At 39.2% G+C, this 19,559-nt stretch overlaps 1 protein-coding gene across 2 annotated transcripts in view; it reads right to left on the bottom strand.

The window, feature by feature from the left end:
- The window catches only part of PITPNB (phosphatidylinositol transfer protein beta), a 68,257-nt gene that overhangs the window by 42,193 nt on the left and 6,505 nt on the right, over positions 1 to 19,559 (bottom strand). For both annotated transcript variants that reach the window (XM_030915126.1, XM_010375573.2), the window contains exons 3-7: positions 17,622 to 17,767; positions 4,845 to 4,936; positions 4,167 to 4,174; positions 3,594 to 3,668; positions 1,565 to 1,648 (exon numbers count right to left, since the gene is read on the bottom strand). In XM_030915126.1, the coding sequence (XP_030770986.1) occupies positions 1,565 to 1,648; positions 3,594 to 3,668; positions 4,167 to 4,174; positions 4,845 to 4,936; positions 17,622 to 17,767 (405 nt within the window). The remainder of the gene's footprint in view (positions 1 to 1,564; positions 1,649 to 3,593; positions 3,669 to 4,166; positions 4,175 to 4,844; positions 4,937 to 17,621; positions 17,768 to 19,559) is intronic.

Genomic DNA, 19,559 nt, shown 5'->3' with positions numbered 1-19,559 from the left:
CCTTTGTTTAGGCAAGTTTACCTTCAAATTTCAACAGCAAAACCAGACATTTAGTGTTTGACTTATTTCTGTTTAGCTTACAACACTGCTCAAGTTCAGGGAATAAGCACCAAAAACAGAAATGGAAGGGGATACCTGCTGAACACACTGTACTTTACCATGACAAAACAAAGGGTGCCACTCTTATTCCAAAGCTTTAGTTCTCTAGATTAGAGGAAGAGGACCAGTGCTTGTATTTACATGTGCTGTCAAATCAGCACTTAGCACACTATAAAAAAAGAACCACATTAAATATTCACAAACTTTGGCAAGATAAGACAGGGGTTTTTTGTTTTTTTTTTTTTGAGACAGAGTCTCACTCTGTTGCCCAGGCTGGAGTAGAGTGGCACGATCTCGGCTCACTGCAAGCTCTGCCTCCCGGGTTCATGCCATTCTCCTGCCTCAGCCTCCGGAGTAGCTGGGACTACAGGCGCCCGCCACCATGCCTGGCTAATTTTTTGTATTTTTAGTAGAGAAGGGGTTTCACTGTGTTAGCCAGGATGGTCTCGATCTCCTGACCTTGTGATCTGCCTGCCTTGGCCTCCCAAAGTGCTGGGATTACAGGCGTGAGCCACCGCACCTGGCCTTTTTCTTTCCCCCTCTGAGACAGGATCTCACTCTGTCACCCTGGCTGGGGTGCAGTGGTATGATCACCGCTCACTGCAGCCTCAAATTTCTGGACTCAAGCAATCCTCCCATCTAAGCCTCTCCATGCAGCTGGAATTATAGGTACATGCCATCATGCCCAGCTAATTGTTTTTTTCTTTTTAGAGACAGGATCTCACTATGTTGTCTAGGCTGGTCTCAAGCTCCTGTGCTCAAGCAATCCTCCCTCTTTGGCCTTCCAAAGTGCTGGGATTACAAGTGGAAGCCACTGTGTCCAGCCTAAGACAAGAGTCTTAATCTGGAATGAGGAATAAGTGTCTTTGTGAAAAAGAAATTTTTTTATTAAGTCAAAAGCCAGGAGTAGAAATATTTACATCTTAATAGGATTCAAAATAGAAAGCTAAACAACTATTAAATTAAAATACTCTATACCTACTTCTGGAATCTAAAAGAAAATTTTAAAAAAGATACTCTACACCAACTATTTTCCACAAATAACAACTGTGCCTGAGTTACTAAATACTTGCATGCAAATTAAATTTTTGCTTTCTTAATCACATTTGAAAAGTAAAAGGGATCTATATTATTTAAAGAAGCTTGAAGGAGAATTATTTTGTAAACAATGTGTTTTGTTTTGTTTTTCAATGAAAACAACCTACATTTCCCAGGTATATTGGGACTTCCTAATGGGATCACTTGTACAAAGGCAAAGTCCACAGAGAAAACAAATCACCTTCTCTCTTACTCTGGTCTCTTTGCTGCAAAGACCTACTAGACTACACTCCAAGCTCATTTCGGCATAGAAATGTAGGCCGTACAAGAAAGAAAGGAAATAATTTTAACTTAATCCTATGTGATAGTAGAAAATAATTTTTAACTGTAAAAGGGAACAGGTTAAATGTCATTCAGTAATACTTACTGCTGGTTCAACTTGACTTCTATCTGCAATATCTATATGGACAATTTCAACAGTTTTCCATGTGTTTGGATCTAAACCATGTACCTACCAATGACAAAGAGAAAAGAAATAAAACAAAGTGTAGATTATTCTATTATGCTTACATACATAATCTTTATCTTGAGTCACTCAGGGTACATTATAGAGAATTAAAAGACCCAAATTATTATTTCATTATATTAGCTGTCTGATATTTTGCAGGATGTAGAAATCTTTTATTACCACTTATAACCCCAAATAATAAGGAAGGAGAGAATAAGGATGTTGCCAAATGAATAGAAACCTGTCAATGTTATTTTCTGATAGTCCTCACAGATGATTTATTTAACAAAATATACCAGACCTATGTTTAACCCAAATGATACACAACAAAGTACTTGTAACTTTTGTAACCAACAAAGTTCTATACAAACATAAGGTGACATTACAAGTAGAATTCAAATGATGCACTGTATGGTCTAAAATCTCTCCAAAATTTGATTATCCTAAAGCTATTCAGTTTCAGTATGATGCCAACTCCTCTCTATTGCATGTTGATCCATCATTTATTTCTGAAATGCCATCTATGAACTAATTAGGAATTGTTTGAAAACTGCCAAAAACATGCCCATTTAAAAGCTGAAAATAGCAGATTAAATCATATAGATTAATGCACACCAAATCAACTCATCTAGATTACAAATTATAGAAGATTACTATAAAAAACAACAAAAAGGCTGGGTGCAGTGGCTCACACCTGTAATCCCAGCACTTTGGGAGGCTGAGGCAGGTGGATCACCTGAGGTCAGGAGTTCAAGACCAGCCTGGCCGACATGGTGAAACTCCATCTCTACTGAAGATACAAAAGTTAGCCAGGCATGGTGGTGCATGCCTGCAGTCCCAGCTACTTGGGAGGCTGAGGCAGGAGAATTACTTGAACCCAGGAGGCAGAGGTTGCACTGAGCAGACAGCGTGTGATTGCACCCCAGCCTGGGCAACAAAGCGAGACTCTGTCTCAAAAATTAAAAAAATAAAAAAAATAAAAAGAGAAAAACAACATAAAATGTCAAATGATCACTTGAAATAAAACTCAAGTCAAATACTACATATTAAAATTCAAAGTTCTATTAACTGGCTAATTGGCATCAATAACATAAGAGCACAGCAATAGAACAGTAAAAAACAGAATTTGCCATAATCATTAACCTACTCTCCTGGAATGCATGTGCACCAGAAAACAGAAACTGCTAAGTCCCAACCCTACAGACTCTGGTTTGATAGTTCTTGGGTGAGGTCAGAGTATTTGCATTTCAAACAAGTCCTCAGATACTGTGCTGCTGCTGGCCCATCCAAAGACCACACTTTTGAGAACCCCTAGACCAAGGGCATCAACCTATACAACAGGCCTTCCCAAGCTCCATGACAAACCTTACTAAAAGTTAATGATTACAGTTTATTTAAGTTCTAATTCAAAGATGTTCTTGAATCTTAAAGAGATAAATGTGCACTAACTTATATAAGTCAAGAGCTTTTCAACATTTTTGTAAGTTATTCAAGTATTTTATCCCTCCTGCCTTTCGGCCATTTCTCTGACATCAGCCCATACCTAGCAAAGCAGACAGGAGGTAAAAATTAAAGCAATCAATTCTGCTATGCAGAGCAGCTCTGGCAAACACTCAGAGATAAAAGCAATCTAATCAGCAAAACTAATGACTAAAATTGGGCTGGGGATGATCTTTGAATTTTGTTTACCCAAGCTCTCTTTGCCTCAGATAAGAGTAGCTGATCAAAACAGCAACTTTACCAAAGTGTCAAGGCAAGGGGACTGATAGGGAAAGCCCATTTGGTTTCTGGCTGCTTGCTTGCTTGCCTCATCTCAATTTGACACAGCTTGGTGTGGTCAAATACTAGTCTAACACAGGTGACATTACTTTGGTGATGACAAGTGAACTACATACAGTATTCTCGTTTCCAGAGGCTTGTGTACTAAAGGTGCAGAGTTGAAACTTACATTTTCTAATGTTCCCAAGTCTGGTTTGTGCCATGTTTCGATTTTAATGAAGAAATCATCTTTCATATATTCATTCTGCAGAAAACACAACAGGAAAATGACAGTAATCTTCTACTTGTTCCTTGGTGCCCACGTCTGAGGGAGCTTTTCCTAGTATAGGCATCCATGCTTTGACTCTACAAGGAGACTGATACTCAAGTGACAAAGAATCATTAGCTACCTATTTTTATAGACTTGTCAGGCAAACCAAATGCTGCATGCTTTTAAATAATTCAAACAATTCGACTTGCCATGCAGCATACTGGGCTAATAAAGAAGCTGTGAGGTCTGATAAACAAATACGGTGTTTGAAGGGAGTAACAAAAGCAAACTAAAATCAATAGGGAGATTTTGAGACAAGGGTGGAAAGGGCCCATGAACACTGGGAACGTGGTAGAGTGTGGGGACTGGTTGGCGGGACACAGGAGGGAACCATGCAGTGAGGGGCAGTTAGCAAAGAATGGTTGAAAATAATTACTGTGTAAAACAAAGTTGAAAGATAAAAGTATGACACACAAAAATAGTTTTACTCACCGTTACAACTGAGGCATAATGAAGAGGTAGGTAATGAAAGGAGAAAAATTTCAGAATATTAATTGGAGTCAAAACAATCTGTCCCAAAACTTAAATGTCACAAAGACTAAACTACCTAAAAACACAGAACATTTATTTAGTAACTTATGTCTGCAAAGCAGAGTTTCTACACAAATGACACTACACAGCACATTAATTTAGACTATGGAATACAAATAAAATATGAAGAATCATCTAATTTTCAAAATAATGTTAAAAAGAATAATGTCACAAAAGCAAAACATTATTTATAAGGTCAGTTTAGCAAATGATAGGATGCTGTTTCAGAAGTCTGTCCTATTCCTCCTCTACTATGTAGCAATATAAGTAAAATACTGTTGAAATGCACCAAAACACCCTTGTGAGCATAAACGACCTTTCTTTCGGCTTGCCCCTGGAGCCAGCATAATCGGCTAGTCCCCCAAAGTGGCTGCCATGTGGGAATGGACTTATGCCTGTCACAAAGTTCTGGGTGGAGGAACCCAATGCAGTTCTTCCTTTGCCATCTTTCTAGCAGTGACTATCCAAGAACCCAAGAAAGACCTTGCTCAGTGTAACCCTTCTCAAAGACATTGGTACTGGGAATCCCTCTCATTCTCAGGGTGGAGGGGTGCAATGGCTGCTGGGGGCCAGGCTTACTTGTTCTACAGTAGGGGTACGCATTCCAGGCTTTCTCATGAAACACCAAGGAGCCTTCAGGAGCAATCATCCTCACGAATGCAGGAACTTTGCTGGGAGAAGAGAGATACTGGATATATTTAAAAGCACCATCAATTCTGTCCTGGTATCTATCAAACTGCTTGAAAGCGTACGGCAATCAAAGGTGACCATGTTCTAAGTTTGATGAACTAGTTTATTTCAATCCTAAAGTAATCCACTAGAAATGAACACATAATTTTTTTACATTTTAAATAAAAATGATTAAGAATATTTAGCTGGGTACGGTGGCTCATGCCTGTAATCCTAGCATTTTGAGAGGCTGAGGCAGGAGGATCACTTGAGCCCAGGAGTTTGAAACTAGCCTGGGCAACATGGTGAAATCCTGTCTCTACAAAAAAAATACAAAATTAACCAGGCCCTGGTGGCACATGCCTGTAGCCCTCGCTATTCAGAAGGCTGAGGTGGGAGGATCACTTGAACCTGTGGGATAGAGGTTGCAGCAAGCTGAGATCACACCACTGCACTCTAGCCTGGGCAACAGAGCAAGACCTTGTCTCACAAGAAAAAAGAAAACAAGTATATAAAAGGGTTTGTGTGTGTGTGAGTGTGTGTGTGTGTTTTAAATAGAAGCAATTATTTCTTAAGGACTTCTGATCTACTACCCCAATGTGAAACCTAAGAGTTAACGGCTATTCATCCTGCACATTAATACAACGTAGTTCTTAGAGTTAGATGACATTATACTGTTTCTTAATGCAAAAAGCCCCAGAATAAGGAGATATCTCTGAATAAAAGTCTTAATACATTTTACAGAACAGACCTGAAGAAAAATGACAATGTAAAGGACCCATGTAGAAAATGAGAAATGAAAGCATATCCAAGTATAAAATTTTGTAGGTATGGGAGATGAATGTCACTTGCTGCCTCAAGTATGTTCAGAGGAAGAGAAAGGTTCAATACATGATTAATATATGAGAAGCTTGTGCAAGCATATGATAATCAGAAACAATCCCAACATATAAAGGGGCAAAAGTCATCCACAGGCCCATCACAAATATAAAATGTTACTCGTTAACAAACAAATGGGAAAATCAGTCTTACCAGTCTTCAAATAAATGAATATGAAGTGACTGATTTAGTGACTGGAGCCTACTGTAAAGAGTAGTTTTGCTTGCACAGATTTTTCACACAGATCGAATATAAATCCCAACATCATCATTTGGAAGCTGTGTAACCTCAGGCCTACTACTTGGCTTCTCGGAAATTCCTCATGTGTTGAATGGAATGCATATTACCTGCTCTGCAGGGTTATTGAGAGAATTAAATCAAATACTCGAATGCGTTTAGCACATTGCACAGTACAATGAGCTCAAAAAATGGTAGTTACTGCTTTTTAATTATAAACTGACACGGAGCTGGGTACTTTCATATGCCTTTCTTCATTTAAATCTTCCTTAATGTCTTCACACCCAGGCGGGAGTGGCACGATCTTGGCTCACTATAAGCTCCGCCTTCCGGGTTCACGCCATTCTCCTCCCTCAGCCTCCAGAGTAGCTGGGACTACAGGCGCCTGCCACCATGCCCAGGTAATTTTTTTGTATTTTTAGTAGAGACAGGGTTTCACTGTGTTAGCCAGAATGGTCTCGATCTCCTGACCTTGCGATCCACCCTCCTCGGCCTCCCAAAGGGCTGGGATTACAGGCGTGAGATACTGCGGCCCGCCTGATCACTTACTTCTTTTCAAATGGTGGAACGATTCATTCAAACTTCAGAAACACCAAGCCAGGACAACCAAAAATAACATCACTTTAAAAGTCAAAGAGTATCTAGTTGTCCAAAAAATGTATCACATTGCTAAAGAATTAGAACCAAAATCCCTTCAAGTGTGGGTGAGGTCTAATCAGGGTACAATGGAATACATGAGGATAATTTTTTAAAGCCAAGCTACAAGACTAACTGTTCATCTGCGAGTATGACAAACAGATCTATCAATGGTTCAGTTGGTCAACTTAGAAAAAGCAGGAGAAGCCGGAAGTGGCGGTTCACACCTGTAATCCAAGCACTTTGGGAGGCAGAGGTGGGTGGATCACCTGAGGTCAGGAGTTCAAGACCAGCCTGGCCAGCATGGTGAAACTCTGTCTCTAATAAAATACAAAAAATTAGCCGGGCGTGGTGGTGGGTGTCTGTAAACCCAGCTACTCAGGGCCCTAAGGCTGAATTGCTTGAACCTGGGATGCGGAGGGTGCAGTGAGCTGAGACAGTGCCATTTCACTCCAGCCTGGGTGACACAGCAAGACTCTGTCTTTAAAAAAAAAAAAAAAGAAAGAAAAAAAAAGAAAAAGAAAAAAACGAAAAGGCAGGAGAAACAATTCTGTATTAACTCAGACACATATTTTAACTATCTATCTATTCCTATAGTGCCTGATATGTGAAGAACTTTAGTATTCGTAAAATGTTCTAAAATGTGCTGACTCAAACAGAAGGAAACTGGCATTTATCATTAAAGGCCAACATGAGCCAAATCTACATGAAAATTTTAATATTTCTTTATCTCGCTCCCAAATGCCTACTGTCTTATTTCCAAGATACTTTTCCCACCATGAGAATTCCAACTATTCATTTTATGTTTTGACTGAGTCAATAAAGTCCAAACCTATAAGCTAGATTTATTTCAAATTTACTCACTTTTTTTTAGGTTTAACGTGAGAACATTATCAAATACATCTCTCATCAATGAATCTAAGTGACTGACTAAACTTGAGGAAAATGTATATATTGACTGAATAAAATTAAATTGCAATTCTACTTCAAAGGTTAGAAATTTTCATTAATGGCAACCTTAATATATTCCTAACATGGTAGTTCAAGTGTGCCAGGTATATATAACCGAGAACATATACATCATTTTCCCACCAGTTATTACTTAGTAAGGCACTTTAGTAAAATGCAGCAGATTCCTGATTTGGAAGCTTAGAGAGCCTCAGAAAAGAACAATTATTAACTGAATTAACAATAGTAAGGTACTTTAGTAAAATGCAGCAGATTCCTGTTTTGGAAGCTTACAGAGCCTCAGAAAAGGAACAATTATTAACTGAATTAATAAAATGGGAGGTAGGCCTTCAAAAACAAACACGCAAAAAGGACAATCCTTCTCCTGTCCTCCCAAACTATTCACAAAATGGTGCTCCCTCATGATAAACCAATACTCAGAACAGTGCTCACTTACCTCAAGGTAACATGGCTAGATTTCAGCTGCTTAAGAGTGAAAAGAGTTACCAATAGCACAATGGCCAGGATCATGAAGACTCTTTAGGAATACATACCCCTTCTCCCACTCTGAATATTAAGACTATTTAACTTCAGGGTAAAACATAAGGTACACTGAACACCTGATCTAGGCACATTCCTTTTTTAATCCTATTCCTGAGATAGATAATACCATGGCAAATCATTTCTAACTGTACTTTTCCCTGGAAATTCTTATGTCTATCTGTAAACCACACAAGCAAGACAACTATTCGTACCCTTCTCCTTCCCACTGCAGATGAACATCAAAACACAGAAAAGTTTAGGGAAGAATTTGAAGACCAGATTAATTTACCATAAATAGACCAATTAATCTTTCATTTTATGATCAACTGAAATATCCCTCAAATACACTGGGATGCCTTCTCCTCACTAGTCAGGAAAAGCTCAGCTAAGAAGGCAAAAAAAGAAAAGAAAGGGCCAGGTGCAGTGGCTCATGCCTGTAATCCAAGCACCTTGGGAGGTCAAGGTGGGAGGATCACCTGAGGTTGGGAGTTCAAGACCAGCCTGGCCAACATGATGAAACCCTGACTCTACTAAAAACACAAAAATTAGCTGGGCATGGTGGCGGGTGCCTATAATCCCAGCCACTTGGGAGGCTGAGGCAGGAGAATCGCTTGACTCAGGGAGGTGGACGTTGCAGTGAGCCAAGATTACACCACTATACTTCAGCCTGGGGACACAGTGAGACTGTGTCTCAAAAATAATAATAATAAATAAATATACACACACATATATATATAAAAATAAAATACTGGGTACCTCATTCATTCATCCACTCAAATATTTACTGTGTCCACCATCCCAGGCCAGGGGCTGTGTAAATAATGGTGAGAACACAGGAATAATTCCTACTCAGAACTTATTTCCAGGGATGGAGGCAGAAAACAGATTAGTAAACAACAAAACACAAAGAGAATTACTTAAGCAGTGCAGTGACATTAAAGCATAGGGCACTGGGCAATGAGTAAGTGGAGTAAGGGTAGTCCGGAAGGCCTCTCTGAGGAAATAATGTTACAACAGTGATCCAAGGGTACAGAGACAGGGAACAGAACAGCAAGCAAAGGGAACAGCATGACTACAGGTCCTAAGACAGCAAAAGACTTAACCTGCTTGAGCCACTCTTAGGCCTCCAGCATGGCTAGACTGCAGTGACCAAACATGGAGAAAGGGCAGAAAGACCACATGGGCCTCACCTTACAGGTCACAGAGTTTAGATTTTACTCTTTGTACGATGGGAAGCCACTGAAAGCTTTAAAAGGGGGAATGGCACAACCTGATTTGAGTTGTATGACCATTCTGGCTTTGTGTGAAAAATTAATCGGAGTGGGCAAGCACGGATGGTTGCAAAAATTGACTCAAAATGGATAAAGACCTAAGTAAAAACTAAAACTATAAAATTCTTATAAGAAAACACAGATGTAAATCTTTATGATCTTGGATTGGGCAATGATTTCTTTGATGACATCAAAAGCATAAACTACAAAAAGAAAAAATAAATTGGACTTCATCAAAATCATAAACTTTTTTTTTCTTTTTTTTTAAGAGACAGGGTCTTGCTCTGTCACTAGGCTGGAGAACAGCGGTGTAATCATAAATCACTGCCACCTCCAACTTCTAGGCTCAAGTGATTCTCCTACCTCGGTCTCCTGAGTAGCTACGACAAACAGGTATGCAGTACTGTGCCTGGGCTAATTTTTAAATTTTTTTGTAGAGACGGGGTCGCAATATGTTTTGCTATATTGTCCAGGCTGGTCTTGAAATCCTGGCCTCAAGCAATCCTCTCACCTCAGCCTCTTAGGTAGTTGGGACTATAAGTATACACCAAAATTTAAAACTTTTTAAGCTTCAAAAGACACTATCAGGAAAGTGAAAAGATAACTCACAGAACGGGGAAAAAATCTGCAAATCACCTCTATGACAAGGAACTAGTACCCAGAATATAAAAATAACATAACTTAACAAAGAAAACTCAATTTGAGAATGGGTAGCCAGAGGCCGGGCACGGTAGCTTAGGCCTGTAATCCCAGCACTTTGGGAGGCCGAGGCAGAACCACCTGAGGTCGGGAGTTTGAGACCAGCCTGATCAACATGGAGAAATCCTGCATCTACTAAAAATACAGAATTAGCCAGGCATGGTAGCACATGCCTATAATCCCAGCTACTTGGGAGGCTGAGGCAGGAGAAGCTCTTGGACCCGGGAGGCGGAGGTTGCGGTGAGCTAAGATCGCACCACTGCACTCTAGCCTGGGCAACAAGAGTGAAACTCTGTCTCAAAAAAAAAAAAAAAAAAAAAAAAAAGAATGGGCAGCCAAGGCCAAGACCAAGGAGGATAGCTTAAGCACCAGGAGTTGGAGACCAGCCTGGGCAACACAGGGAGACCCCCATCTCTACAAAAAAAAAAAAAAAAAAAAAAGTAGCAGAGCACAGTGGTGCACACCTATGGTCCCAGCTGCTTGAGAGGCTGAGGTGGCGGGATTGCTTGAGCCCAGGAGTTCAAGGCTACAGTGAGCTATCATCAAGCAACTGCAGTCCAGCCTAGATGACAGTGAGACCCTGGTCTCCAAAAAAAAAAAAAACTAAAAAGAAAGTGGGGGTCTGAGATTTGAACAGATAGTTCTTCGAACAAAGAAGATATACAAATGACCAAAAAGCACTCAAGACGTTAACATCATTAATCACCAGGAAAATGTAAATCGAAACCACGATGAGATACCACTTCACACACACTAGAATGGTTGTAATAAAAAAGATAATGAGGGCCGGGCGCGGTGGCTCAAGCCTGTAATCCCAGCACTTTGGGAGGCCGAGACGGGCGGATCACGAGGACAGGAGTTTGAGACCATCCTGGCTAACACGGTGAAACCCCGTCTCTACTAAAAAAAAAACAATACAAAAAACTAGCCGGGCGAGGTGGCGGGCGCCTGTAGTCCCAGCTACTCGGGAAGGCTGAGGCAGGAGAATGGCGTAAACTCGGGAGGCGGAGCTTGCAGTGAGCTGAGATCCGGCCACTGCACTCCAGTCTGGGCGACAGAGCGAGACTCCGTCTCAACAAAAAAAAAAAAAAAAAAAAAGATAATGAGGATGTGGAGGAACTGGAATCTTCATACACTGCTGGTAACATTATAAAGTGGTGCAGTTGTTTTGGGAAGCAGCTTGACAGTTCCTGAAAAGGTTAAATGTAGAGTGATCATATGACCCAGCCAATTTCACTCACAGCAATATATATCTCTAAGAGAACTGAAAACATGTTCACACACACACACAAAAGTATACACAAATGTTAAAAGCAGCATTACTCATAACAGCCAAAAGTGCAAACAACCCAAATGTTCAACAACTGATGAACGGATAAACAAAATGTGGCAGGTCTACACAATGGAATATTACTCAGCAATCAAAGTAGTACTGATACATGCTTTAACACAGACAAGCCTTGAAAATACGCTAAGTGAAAGAAGTCAATCATGAAAGGCCACATATTACATGATTCCATTTACATAAAATATCCACAGTATATCTACACAGACAGTAGATCAGCGGTTGATGAAATATCACTGATATTTTTCTGAAATAGGATCACTCGATTTGGAAAACTTTGAAACTGTGAAAAATTTAGGACTAAACTACATATAATGACAACGTGTCTATGATGGCTAATTCTTGACTCAAGAACAAATTATATTTGGCTGGCATTTATTAATTTTTCTTTTTCTTTTTTTTTTTTGTTTGAGACGGAGTCTCACTCTTGTCGCCCAGGCTGGAGTGCAATCATGATCTTGGCTTACTGCAACCTCCGCCTCCCAGGTTCAAGCAGTTCTCCTGCCTCAGCCTCCCAAGTAGCTGGGATTACAGGTGTCTGCCACCACACTCGGCTAAATTTTTTGTCTTTTTAGTAGAGACAGGGTTTCACCATGTTGGCCAGGCTGGTTTCTAACTCCTGACCTCAAGTGATCCACCCGCCTCGGCCTCCCAAAGTGCTGCGATTCCAGGCAAGCCACCGCACCCGGCCTATTAATTTCTTACACATGCAAGATGCTCTCTGAATGTGAAGAAGTATATACAATCATCTTTTCATTTTCAGGTGATTTAAATGTCTCATTTTTAAACATAATTTAAGTTCCTGGCAAATGACTCCTTTTGCTTACAAAAATGAACTCTTACCTTGGAACCACATGAAATTTTAAAATAATGATTTTTCAATAAAAACCTCTTCTGTTTTGACCTTTGGGAAACAAGGTGGTTCTGGAGTTGGCAAAGCTTTGTAAATTCCCCATCAATCAGGACTGACCGAAGATGGCGAAAGTGTAACACTTATGCAGAATAAGAAAGAATAAAGCTGACTTTCCCCAAGAAGGGTAAGCAAATAAACTAACAAAAAGGACTGGTCAGTGTGTTTGTACAGGGAAGTCTCAGGAGAACTACAGGCTTTTCTCTGAAATACCATCTGAAAATTTCAACACATTTCTTTGTCATCCTCTAAAATTCTCTGCCTGGTAAATTCCTTCCTCTTTCACTACGATCCACTACTAAGTGACTATTAAAGAAACAAACTTTAGTGGAAAATGGGATACAACAAGACAAACATGCACATATGGAAATATATGACTAGGTATCAAAATGAGTAGAAATGACAAATATGATGGGTTTAGGGAAGAGGGATCAAAGTGAATAAAAGGAGCCATGGAAAGCCTCTGCATAGGATAGTTCTGAGGTGTACTCAGAAAACCAAGCAGGTCATGAGAGGCCTCAGCATAAGGAGCTGAAAAAAATCAGGGTGGGCTGAACAGTTTATGTTAGGAAGACAACAAAGAGACTGGCTTGCTTAGAGCCGAGAGTTTTTGTTCTGGATGGACTTACACAATTGGAATCTTAAATACCTTGTTAAGTTTAGCTTTATTTTGGAAGAAGACTTTAGACGTTAAAGACTTCAGAGAAAGTAAGAGATGGTGAAACCTGTGGTTTTGGAAGAATTTTTCTGTGAACTCCCATGGAGTTAACTTCAGGAAACGGAAAATAACTCTTCCACAGGACTTAGATGTAGAGCAAAGCGGTTAGCTAAGCAAAGTGGTTAAGAGGGCAGGTTCTGGAGTCAGGCTGTGTTCAAGCCCTATCTCTGCTACCAAATAGCAGTGAGACATGGAGTAAGTTAAACCTTTCTGGACCTCAGTTTCCTCACTATAAAAAGTTGCTGTGAGGAATGAATAAACTCCCAACTGAAACACTTCCAATAACCCAGTGATCAGCACACAGTAAAAATACATAAGTACTAGATCTTCTGTTCAGAACTACCATGGGCAACCACTCACTCTAAGTTATCAAACAAAATAGGGACAAAATCTCATTCTCCCATGAGATGATTTATTGCCTGAGATTCAAGGAAACCAGACATTTCAAATGTCCTATGCAATGAGTCAACAACTTTTGACTTTTGTCAATAATCACAAAGACTGTTTCTCAACCTTCTGGTTGAGATTAAGCGTATATGCCACCAAGAAGTGTTTTGCTGAAATGGGAAAGCATACAGGTCAGGGGATCCAGAGACTTGAGTTATACTGGCTAAAGCAGATCTCAGAATTTCAAGTATCTCAAAAGTAAAATAAGGCCTTGGTGGCCTTAGTCAAGTTTGTAGTTTTATTGATGTTATACAGTGACAGTGCACCCAGCTTAGGATAATTTATGGAGTAAATGCTGAAAAAGCAAACATATTACTGGACACAAATTTAACTTCCTCAGGGAGAGCTCTAAAACTACCTAGGGACTACGGGTATGTCTTCAGCATGCTGAGCTGATGCCCTAAAGAAAACTGTAAGCCTGATGGGGCTGCACCTTCAGGCTTGTCCTGGGATGGAGGTCTTTCCTGCAGCACAGTGAAGGCCTCAGCACGTACTACTAAATGATTCTTTGCCCTTCCATAATATATTTATCCTGTGGCTAATGTGCTTTCAATGTTGACAGACAAATCTGTCAGTGCGGACATCTGACTGCCCCATAGCCATTCCCTCCTCCAGAGGACAGCAAATGGGCCTTGTTTTGCCCAGTTTATTTATTGGATAGGTTTTTGTTTCTCACTACTGTCAGAACAGTCATTATTTGCCATGCTGCCTCAGACCCATTACTGCCACCCTCTTGCCTTTTTCCCTTTCCTGACTCATTCCTCTCTGTGCTTCTGCCCACAGCTGCCATTTTTGTGTGATAAGGTCAACCTTCCATGGGAACCAAATAACCCTCGCCATCCCATCAGATCCCCTCTCTCCCTTCTCATGGGAGTGCCTTGTACTCATTAGGCACCTGGGACAAAAGGGTGTGGGATTTGAAATCAGAGCACCTAGGTCTCTGTCACCATTCCGTCACTTATTAGCTGTGACCTTGGGTAAATATGTGCCTTAGTGTCTTAGGTACAATATGAATATTGTCTATTTCTCAGGACTGCAATGAGAAGTAAATGAGTGCATGAAAGGGTAAAACCACAGGGTACCCCGCTCCTCCTAGGAATGGAGAAGTTGTTCTACAAGCCCAAATGTGCTGGAAGGTTGGCTGCCAGAGAGCCAAAATCTTTTATTTAACCCACTAACAGCCTGAGAGGAATTCTGAACCTCATCCCCAAATAATCTCTCCAGAATAAGAATATCTCTTGCACTAACCATATTTATCTAGCCCTCTTCAACTTTTAAGACTCCTTATTCTTGACTGCAGTGTTACTTAAACCAACTGTTTCAAAAATCGTATTTAACATTCTTTTTCTTTTTCATAAAAATGAAAATACAGGTAATGTATGGTATTTGGTACATACATTATAATGGTAATGGGATATGGGTAATTTTTTAATGCACTTCTTTTAGGCTTTTTTTTTTTTTTTCTGATTTTTTTCAAAAACCATGTAACATGTATTACATATTATTTCAAACTGTTCTTTCCCATGCAAGAATGTATCAAACACTTCCTCAACATTTCAACTCTTAGATTTCAACCAGAGGACATTTTGAATCTCTTTCAAATTTATTTACTTACAGGACAGTGATCTAAACAGGACATCAGAGGCCAAGAAAAAATTTTATACATCAAACTTTTTGGCTTATTTTAGAACCCCCAGGAAGAGTCCAGTGTCTTTAAGAGAACGTTTGTATGTGGTGGTATAATTCAATTAACAGGTAAATGCAAAAATGCTAGAAAAAGAAACCTGAGTATATATAAGCAAATTCAAAACTTTAAATACTATATAGACTATACTATCTGGAATGCCAAAATCTTCTCTCCATAGACATATTTTTCAGATATTACTTAGGGTACTAACAAATTAATAGAAACCATGAAAAGACCTTCTCTACGGATAATTGATTGATCAGACTTACTGCCTTATTTCTCAAGTGAAACCTGCAACAGAAGCAAAGAAACGCTGTATTCTAAGAGAAAATAATGCTAAAATGTAAGGTTCTATAAAGTGGTAAGATTATGTGTCACTATAAACCAAGGATGAATAGGTTATGGGTCACTATAAACCAAGCAGCAGAGTTAAGCTGAGGAAATACAAAAAACTTCTGATCATGACAGCTACAGCTTTAAGGAGTTCCACAAAACATGAGTACGATTCACTTCAATATGAAGAGAATAGAGGCAAGAGAAAAGATCCTCCACCTGTAATTAGGGAGACTAAAGACAAAATGGACTCTTAGCAGCCATTATTGGTCTTCTGCCCTTAGATAAATACTGGTAGCACTTTTTTTTTTTTTTTTTGCTTGTTTTTTCTTTTTGTAGAGATGAGGTCTCACTATATTGCCTAGACTGGTCTCAAACTCCTGAGCTCAAGCAATCCTCCCACCTCAGCCTCCCAAAAGTTCTGGGATTATAGGTGTGAGCCACTGCACTTGGCCAGCATTTTTTGTTTTAAAATATTTATGCCAAAGATACAGATTAGACTGTCAAACTTAGGGGAATGTGCAAAAAAAACTTCAACAAACCAAAGAGAAAAAAAAACAATGAAGAAAGGATATGAAGAGTCAAAAGTCATACAAGAAACACAAACGGTCAATTAATATAAAAAGACATTCAACCTCACTAATAAAGAAATACGAATTTTAACAAGAGACTATTTTTTGTCTGTGAAATTAGCAAAAATTAAAGAGGAAAATATGGAAAAATACTATTAAACTCTGTAAGGGCAATTTTGGCAGTAATATCAAAATTTAAAAGGTGCATGTCCTCCCAGCAGTCCTTTTATTAATTTCTCCTATAATTTATCTTAGGAACAGTAACCTAAGGCATACAGACACATGTACAACCATGTTCACAAAAGTTTATTTTTTGAGATAGAGTCTTGTTCTTTCGCCCAGGCTGAAGTGCAGTGATCATAGCTCACTGCAACCTCTAAATCCTGGGTCCAAGTGATCCTCCCACCTCAGCATCCCAAGTAGCTGGGACCATAGGCATATACCACCATGTCCTGCTAATTTCTTTTCTTTCTTTTTTTTTTTGAGATGGAGTCTCACTCTATCACCAGGCTGGAGTGCAGTGGCACGATCTCAGCTCACTGCAACCTCCACCACCCCGGTTCAAACGGTTCTCCTGCCTCAGCCTCCCAAGTAGCTGGGACTACAGGCATGCGCCACCACAACCAGCTAATTTCTGTATTTTTAGTAGAGATAGGGTTTCACCATGTTGGCCAGGGTAGTCTCGATCTCTTGACCTCATGATCGACCCACCTCAGCCTCCCAAGTGCTGGGATTACAGCTATGAACCACTGCGCCCGGTCAATTTGTTTTTGTTGTTGTTGTTGTAGAGATGGGGTCTCCCTATGTTGCCAAGGCTGGTGTTGAACTAGGCTTAAGCAATCCTCCTGCCTCGGCCTCTCAAAGTGCTGAGATTACAGATGTGAGCCACCACACCTGGCCAGAAACATTATTTATAACAGACAAAAACTAGAAAATGTCTAAAATACCTAAATGGACTTACAATGTAGGGAATGGTTAAGTAAACTACGTCCAGAAGAAGTTTTGCTCAGCTTTAAAAAGAATCACAGAGATATTAAATAACAATATGGAAGATGTTCATGAGAAATAAAGCAAACTGCAAAACCATTTATATGGTCCATTTGTTGTAGAAAACTAAAATTGATACAAGTAATACATTGCTATCTATGTTTTAAAAATTCCTTTGAATATATACAGAAAATAATATAGAAGGATAAACTCTAAGCTGCTTCTGGTGTTTCTCTCTGTGTTACAAATATTTGATGGCAAGGAGCAGGCACTAAGTTTTTATTTGAATTTTTGTTATAAGCAGATATAATACTTCTGTAATTTACAAATAACAAATAAAGGAGGAGGTTCTTTCAAAAAATTAAAATGCGACATATTATCACACTGAAATGAAAAATGTACTTCACATGTACTAGTTAAGTTAGCTAGTTACATGCATCATAAGTAAGCCAGGTCAAATGTGAACACCGCTTACCTCTTTAGGTGATAAATTTTGTGTGTATATTGTCCCTTTTCTCCATCCTTCTCATAAGGTTCATTCTTTAAGACTTCAATTCCTTCTCCACCACCAGTCTCATTCTTACTAGCTTCTGCAACAGAGTAAAGCTGCCCAACCTGATACTGAAATTTCAAAGAACACAGAAATTCAGTAAGTCAGTAGTAATTGCAGAAATTTTGTATGCTAAAATCTTAATAATCTACAAGATATAGAAAAGCATATCCAAACCATTCAGCACAACTGTGTTCAATATGAGATCACAACTCAAATTAGAAATTAATATGTTTAGGAAGACAAACCGCAGATGATTATACAGTTTTAAAAACCTGTATTTTATAGAACTTTCATTATTCAAAAAATTTGCCAGTTACAAATACTTTGGTGCCTTTACACTATCCATTTATCAAGAAAATGTCTCAAAACTTGCTTCAACTTGTGAACAATACATATTTGTACTTTACAAAGCATTTTCACCTCTATTATTTCTCATTTAACTTCACAAAATTCCAAGTTATGGCAGAAATACAACTGGCACTTTGCCAACTAAAGCTGAGCAACCAGCATATTGTTCTTAATGATAAAGGGGAAGGATGTAAACTACAATAACAAAAGCCTGGAGATCCAAAGAAACATAATAGATAGTCCAAATCTTAGGAGACTTCTGGGGTCGTTTTTTCCTTGACTTATTTATGATACACCCAATTTGGTCCTTCCTCAGCTAACCAGAAACAGTATTGGGGGCCCAAGATCAGAAACGTTCATTTTGAGTCCTCAAGTAAACAAACAGAAACTGTTTTAAAGTAATATAACTATACACATATTACCATAAAAGGCAGGAAATTGCTGACAGTAGTTTCTATTTCATTTAACATAAATCAGAAGTCTCAGAAGCCTGCATCACTAATATATCTGTAAGTCAGCTGTATTTTCTGCGCCAATCAGGAGTCGCCAGTTCCAACAAATGTTGGGAAAAGTTCTCGTGTTCTTATTTGTTCCAGTGACCCAACCGTGGCACTATCTTCCATCTCTTCAAATTTGGCTAGATTTCTTCCTTCTAATGAAAACAGCTTGAAGAAGTGTATTTTTTCTTTATAAGCATATTTTCAAAGAAAAGCTACAAAAATCTACCTCTAAGAACTTGTAATTTCAAAACTAACATTTTATGTGAGGGACCAAAACAACCGGTAGTTTAAGCTCAGTAAATATTCGTATCTATAAATTGCATGGAGATATGCTGCTATCTTGCCCATTAGTTAAATTTAAAAACACACCCCCACACACACTCTTACTCAATTTGGAAGTGTTTGGGAAGTTGAAACCAAACATATTTCTTAAATGCTCCCAAAATAAATGTCTGTAGAGCCTGCAGAGAGGACTGTATTTCTCCTTTCGGCTTTCCATGATACAACACTAGGGTTAGTCTAATAATGCCACGATCCTTAAATACCTTCAACATGTACTTTTAAACACTATCATATTCTAAAATAGGACTAAAATGAGTCTAAGTCAAAAGATAAATTTCATTTTGTTAATGAACACACAATAACAAAAATTCAAAAGAACTGTATACAAAAAAATGTTAATGGACTGATATTTCATGGCATGCTACTTAGGCTTTCTCTCATTGTCCTTTTTTAAAAAAAAGAATAAGAAATAGACACAGAAGGCATGTTTTAAAAGTGCATGTAGGCCTGGCACAGTGGCTCATGCTTGTAATCCCAGGGCTTTGGGAGGCCGAGGCAGGTGGATCACTTGAGGTCAGGAGTTCAAGACCAGCCTGAACAATATGGTGAAACCCAGTCTCTACTAAATATACAAAAATTAGCCAGGTGTGGTGGTGGGTGCCTGTAATCCCAGCTACTAGGGAGGATGAGGCAGGGAGAATTGCTTGAACCCGGGTGGCAGAGGTTGCAG

This window comes from Rhinopithecus roxellana, chromosome 13 (assembly GCF_007565055.1).
Source record: "Rhinopithecus roxellana isolate Shanxi Qingling chromosome 13, ASM756505v1, whole genome shotgun sequence".
In the NCBI taxonomy this organism is placed as follows: Eukaryota; Metazoa; Chordata; class Mammalia; order Primates; family Cercopithecidae; genus Rhinopithecus; species Rhinopithecus roxellana.
The sequence above is the reverse complement of the archived record's forward strand: the minus strand, read 5'-3'. Positions and strand labels throughout refer to the sequence as shown.